This window comes from Castanea sativa, chromosome 5 (assembly GCF_040712315.1).
Source record: "Castanea sativa cultivar Marrone di Chiusa Pesio chromosome 5, ASM4071231v1".
NCBI lineage: Eukaryota > Viridiplantae > Streptophyta > Magnoliopsida > Fagales > Fagaceae > Castanea > Castanea sativa.
The window spans coordinates 77,417,071-77,424,280 of record NC_134017.1 but is presented as its reverse complement, the minus strand read 5'-3'; the positions used below and the strand labels follow the sequence as shown (position 1 = coordinate 77,424,280).

The following is a 7,210-nucleotide window of genomic DNA, read 5'->3' as shown; positions in this document are numbered from 1 at the left end:
CTCTCTCTCTCACACCCACACACACACACACACACACACACACACACAATAGCACACATTATCATGGATATGCATACAGAGATAAGAGACTTCACGGTGACTGTGACCAAGAAAGAGGTGGTGGTGGCAGCACAATTTCCAAATCAAGAGCATTGGTTACCACTATCTAATCTAGACATGTGTCTTGTGCCATCATTGGATTTTAGTCTCTACTTTTGTTATACGAAGCCAACCTGTGGAGACAACTGGACATTTGTGTCAAAGGTTGAAGTTCTAAAGAAGGCCTTGGCAAAAGCTTTGGTTCCATACTATGCTCTTGCTGGTGAGATAGTTCCAAACTCTATGGGTGAACCTGAGATTCTTTGCAACAACCGTGGGGTAGACTTCATTGAAGGATTTGCAGATATAGAACTTCAAAACCTCAACTTGTATAGAGTTGATGAGACCATTGGCTGCAAACTTGTTCCCAAGAAGAAGAATGGCATGCTGGCTGTTCAGGTTTGTAGAAGAACACTGGCCTTGGAGATTTAAGGCTATCCTAGAATACATTAATTATTTGATCTTTTCAAATCATATGGTAGTAGTTTTTTCTACTGTAACTAATGTTTGTGCTTGCAGGATGCAGGAAACTAAAAATTAAAGCAACTTTGTTTTGAATCAATTTATAAAAAAAAATTATTTAAAAAAATATATATAGCAACTTTGTTTTGAAACAATTTTTTTTTTGTTAAGTTTTATACACACACACACACACACACATATATATATATATTACGAATGAGACTATCTAAACTTATTTGAGTATATAACTATTTCCTTGGGTGGAAGTCTCCCCCCATCCTCCTGCCTCTCACACACACCAAGTTATTATAAAGGAAAATCTTTTGAGGACAACCTCATCTTTTGAAGACAACTCCAAAATGTTAGTAAAATGTTTTGGAACTAGGATTTCATAAATATCATAACACCTTAGGAGCCACTTACCGTTGATAGATCAAATGATATTAATATAAAACTTAGAGGAACTCAAAAGTATTTTAGATTATAAAAAATGCATAGTAGATTTTTTTTTTTTTTTGTTAAATCCAAATTACACCATTTAAGTTGGATAAATTGTCATTTTTGTCCTCAAAATTTTTTTTTTAATTTTTTATTTTTATAATTTTAGTTCCTAAACTTTAATAGATATGTCAAGTCTATCATCTTATACATTTATGTCCATAAAATTATTATTAAGTTCAATAAAATGACATCATATTACATAGGTAAAAACTGACAGTTTTAATTGTTGATGGAATAACCAATCTTGACAAGAATATTAAAATGTAAAGATTAAGGTTCCATTTGGATAAAAGTTCTTACTGAAAACTGAAAATACTGTAGCAAAATAATTTTTAAATGTGTGAATAGTACTGTGAGATCTATTTTTAATATTTTTTTTTCTGAATAAAGTGCTTGTGGGTCTAATGAACAGTGCGTAAGCAGTGTGTGAACAGTGAAATTGTCTCCCGCACAGTGAAATAATGTGCATGAATAGTACCAATTACTGTTCATGCACAATGGGAAAAAAAAAAAGAAAAAAAAAAAGAAGAGAAAACGCAAAAACTTTAAGGATGAAAAGTCACAACTAAAGGGGTATACTGTTGATTGTAGGGTTTTCCCCCCTTTTTTTTTTGGTTAGTCTTTTGTTAAACTAATGCCATGAAATTAACCTACTTGTAGGCTACTGGGTTCAAATGTGGTGGACTTATGGTGGCATGCACTTTTGGCCATAAAATAATGGACGGATACCCGGCCAGCATGTTTCTTACCTCATGGGCTGAGATTGCTCAATCTAAACCTTTCTCTTCACTACCAACATTCCGCCCATCATTGCTCAATCCTCGAATCCCCGGTTCCTTTGATTCTTCGCTTGAAAACTTGTACATCCCCATCGCTTCGTTCCACCCAATCAAAGAGCCAAACCTGGGCGGCAATAACTTTGTTAGCCGCGGGTACATTGTCAAAGCCAACATTATCAACCAACTCCAATCACTAGCCAGCACCAATGAATGCAAAAGGACTAAAGTTGAGTGTTTCAGTGCACTCTTATGGAAAATTATTGCCAAACGTGGTACGGCTGACAAAAATATATCCAAACTGGGCCTTCTTGTCGATGGAAGGACCAGAATTGGCCGTGGAGACGAAGAGAAAACAAAGATATTGGCTTCTTACTTTGGAAACCTGTGGTCCCTTCCCTATGGAAGCAAGACCGTAGATGATCTTATTGACAAACCATTGAGTTGGGTAGCAAATGAAGTTCATGGAATTGGGGAAAGTGCAAAGACGTCTGAGCATTTCTTGGGTTTGTTTGATTGGGCGGCGGCTCATCGTTCAGTTCCCAGTTTGCCAAAGATATATGCCTATGGGAGCAGAGAAGGTCCGGCTCTTGTGGTTTCATCTCTTTTGAGGCTTCCATTATCAAAGGTGCAGTTTGGATGGGGAAGACCAACATGTGTGTCAGCCTATTTCCCATGGGGTGGAGATGCTGGGTATGTGTTGCTAGTGCAAAGCCCTTCTGGAAATGGTGATTGGGTCGTGTACATGTACATATTGAAAGAGGAATTGGAATTGATCGAATGTGAAGCTGGTCATATGCTTAGGCCTTTGACTTTGAGATACTTCAATGAAATTGAACAAGAACCTCTCGTTAGATCAAAAATGTGACTGCTTGATCATGTTTGATCACTAGTTATCTTATATTATATTTTGCAAACGTGTCATGTACTGATTTAGAATAAGTTTATGCATTTATATGTAACAATATAAAACAACTATATATGATTATGAGTAAAAACCAACCTAAATGATAATTAAAAAAAAAAACCATGAATGTTATATTATGTTCATCTGTTAGGGGCTCTTTTAGATATGAATAAGTCTTTTTTTTTTGTTTATTTATTTTTATATCAAGTTCCCACTTCTTTTTAATAGCAAGGATAACCTCAAGTATAGCCCATGTGAATTTTGATAAGTTGGCTAATATAGATTTATAAGTGGTGAAATTATAATATTTTTACGGACAACGTTTGACTTCATACATGTTTGGAGCCATGGGCTCCTCTAATAACATATAAAAAGATGACATTAATTTTTGTCATGTGCAACACACGTATGCTAAAAACTTATGGATAGAATCCATCCTTGAAAACTGCTTGCAAGGGGATGGTGTCCAAGAGTTTATTAATGCATGGTTAAACTTATACTTAAACCATGTGGGATACTAGGATCATAACGTACCACCACTCTCCGTAGCTGACGTCCATGACGGCTCACTCTAGCGATACTGACCCGATGGTAGCCCTTTCTCTTTTGGTTAGTTCCACTCACCTATCGGTTATTTTAATTTAGCCTCTCGGTTGCCCCTTTCGAGATCTAACCACAAAGCTGCAACTCATTTGATCTCATACTCAATGAGCTACGTCTGATTACTCGACATAGTGGTTGGCACTGATAGCAAATGTTAAACCTATGGGTAGAACCCACCCATGAAAACCGGCTTGCAAGGGAAGGGTGTCCAAGAGTTTATTAACACATGATTATACTTATACTTAATTCATGAAGGATACTAGGATCGTAATAACATAACTCACTTTAAGTTAGTTATGTGCATAACATATGATGAGATAAATATCATAAAAATACATAAAGAAAATAAATTAAAAATATTTGTGCTTTTTTCTCAATTTTGAAGCATAATAATAATTTTTTCTTTTTTATTAAAAGTCTTTCTGTTTTATTATTTTTAAACATTTATTTTATTGGTTTGAATCTCTAAAAGAAATTAATAAAGTAAGTTTTTTTTTTTTTCAAATAAACTGTGATATAACATTTTAAAGACTAAAATCGCTTATGAATTTATATTTAGGGACTAATAGCGTATTTTAGATATTCACTTCTCCCAAATGAACAAGGCTACATGTGTATTGCTATATATTTCCATTCAAACCCTCTACTCCACTCATCCTTTTGGTAATAACAAGGTACAAACTTCCCCAATGATCGTGGTCTGGACCCATTTGAAGGTAGCTTTCATCAACTTGACAAACCAAAGCATCTTTAGTACACACATGGGTGCATGTACGGGTGATATGAGGTCCATGGTCCACCCAAATATAAATACTCACATGCCATTGCTTACACGTTCATTAGACTGATGTGATATGACAAACAAAAGTATCGTTAGTACAGACATTCAATGGCAGAGCCACATTGGGACCAAAGGTTTTGTCCCAAGCTCTCCCAATATGTATATATTATAAAATCTAGTAAATTATAATAACTCATCTAATTTTTTTTATACATTCTACATGAAATATAAAATATAATAAATCATTCTTAATTTGATAAAGACATAAAATATATAAAATAATTTAGTTTATGATTGGTTACTTGATTATATTCTTTTATGCATAAAATGACTGTTTGTCTAAATATTTTGAATAGTTAACTTATGAGTGAATATATGAAAATATGAAAGAGAGATGAAGTGGTGTTTAGCCATTTTCGGGTATGGTGCAAAGAGGGGTTGTTAATGACTATTTTGAAGTGCTGAGATTTTCTAAGAAGATGGAATGTGATGTTTATGGGTAAGTGTATATGAGCACTTATGGATTAGAGGCTAGTTTTTGAACTAAGGGACTGACTTATGAGCTGAAAATAGCATGATGGGTGATGAATTTTATGATAAGATTGTTGTCTTCCATGAGTTGATGATAGTTTCCTTTTATAGTGAAGCTTAAGGGATTGATTAGCAAAATATAGAAAGGACCAGGTCTGATAGTAGCAAAAGCCTAGAATATCTTTTCTGAGATTTAGCCCAAAATGGTGAGACTTTCTTTTGGGTGTTTTGCTTATTTGGGGAATGTAGCTGGAGGCTGAGATACTCCTAATCTAGGCATTAAATGTTGAGGTTTGGAGATTAATTTCGTCCAATAGGATTAGAACAAGTATGAGGACTAATGATCTTGCTTGTTGCCGCTAGGATCAGAGCTCAAGAGGGTTGGTTGACACTCCAAGCCAAGTGTCAACCATTGGGGAATGCAGCTGGAGGCTGAGATACTCCTAATCTAGACATTAAATGTTAGGGTTTGGAGATTAGTTTCGTCTAATAGGATTAAAACAAGTATGAGGACTAGTGATCGATCTTGCTTGCTGCCGTTAGGATCAGAGCTCAAGAGGGTTGGTTGACACTCCAAGCCAAATGTCAACCATTTAGTAATAAAATAAACTATTTGGTTGAGGATTTCATGAGCTTAGAGGTCTTGGTTATGGCTTCCTTGAGTTGTGATCAAAACTTGGGAAAAAATGGTATTTATTGCCCATTAGCTTTTAGATGTCAACCTCTGGTATTGTTCATGTCAGAGCTGGTAGTGGGATAGGTGGGCAGCACCTAATTTGGTTTGGAAGTTTGATTGCTTTTTGAGGTGACCTCCAGCGGAAGGCAGAACTGAATGGAGTTGTCTAGCGAGGTCAGTTTGCACACATGGGCTGTTTTGGCTGAGATTTCATGTTGGGCTTGGCCATGAGGGCTAAGTATTTTGGTGGGCCTCTAACTTGATGGTTCTCTCCACTTGGGCTTATCCTTTTGCTTTCTCATTGTGAGCCCTACAAAATGGACAAAGCTACTATATATTGCCATGGATTTTTATTCCACATGGGTTTTAGTTGTTAGTAGAAATAAAATGAATCCATGAGCTTTAATAAATATTAATGATAGGTTTTGGGTATTAATTTCTATGGGTTTTAAATAACAACTTGTATAGTTTCTCATAATTTTTGCTATGGATTATTTTTGTAAATGATATTTTCTTTGGGGCTTTTAAATAATGACCTCCAATATTTCTTGAGAATAATATTTACCATGGGTTTTAAATAGAGGCAATATCCATGGGTTTCAAATAAAATATGGTAACAACCACTATAGTGGATTAACATGATATTCTCATGGGTTTCTTTATTAATTTTGTTTATAGATAATCATAATAAGGTGAATAATTATCATGAGTTTTGAAAATAAATATTAAGAATGTATAAGATAAATAGTGACCATGGGTTCTTATATAAATTCCATGGGTTTATATTATAGTTGAAATAAATAAATGTCATAGGTCTAAAATAAATAATCATAACTTTCCATGTGCTTTTATATTAGTAACACAAATTCATAAATTCTCCATGGGCTTGATATATGTTTGTCATGGGTTTTGGAAAAATGAATAGTGTTACATAACATAAATAGTTACCATGGGTTTATAATATGGTATGAAATTAATAAATATTATGGATTTAAAATAAATCATAATTTTCCATGAGTTTTTATATTAATAACACAAATTGATAATTCTCCATGGGCTTCATGTATGTTTGACATGGTTTTGGAAAAATGAATAGTGTCACGTAACATAAATGGTTACCATGGGTTTTATAAGATAGATTTCATAGGTTTTTAGTATTATAGTAATAGGTTTAAGAATTTAAAACATTGTTAATCATCAGACTTTAAGTGAAATACTTATGATATAGTATTTTGCCAAATATTGATAATTTTGGGTTTTTTACTAGCTTGAGCTTTTAATAATGTCAACGTAAATTGGGCTTTCGATATTGCCAATAAAAAATTGGGCTTTTGAAATATTGCTAACCATAAGTATTCTTGGACTTTAAAAAGAATGTGATATGTGAATTGGACTCATAGAGCCAGTTTTGGGTTCAGCTAAATAATGATACTAAAATTAAATAAGATATGAGTTTTTTGAGCTTTTTTTTTTATAGTTTATATTGTGACTCAATTTAAATAATAAGATATGAAATATTTGTGGTTAAAATAATAACAGGTCAAAAAATATTTGGGAAAGCCCAATAACTTATTAGTAGTGTTTGAAAATAAATAGGTGGTATTTAAATAAAATTAGGTATAAGAAAAATGTACCCTAACAACTATTATACCAAAACAAGAATTATAATAATAACATAAATTTCTCATAAAATTTGAAACTCTGAACACACCCAAAATATGTGTTCTATCAATTCTTCATACAGCTATACACTTTGTTTGTTTAAGCAGTGATATTTTCTAGAATATGAGTTATTTTGCAAAAAAACATTTTCTATAAAATTGTCCCATTTTCATATGTTTGGTAGCAATCTTAAATGTGTAGAAAATTGTCTC

The 7,210-nt window shown here is 33.5% G+C and overlaps 1 protein-coding gene across 1 annotated transcript; it reads left to right on the top strand.

The window, feature by feature from the left end:
* LOC142636478 (coniferyl alcohol acyltransferase-like) lies at window positions 1–2,927 on the top strand. Its single transcript, XM_075810716.1, has 2 exons — window positions 1–498; window positions 1,723–2,927. The coding sequence occupies exons 1-2, from the start codon at window positions 64–66 to the stop codon at window positions 2,704–2,706; spliced, it is 1,419 nt and encodes a 472-aa protein (XP_075666831.1). The 5' UTR covers window positions 1–63; the 3' UTR covers window positions 2,707–2,927.
* Window positions 2,928–7,210: the final 4,283 nt, after the last annotated feature.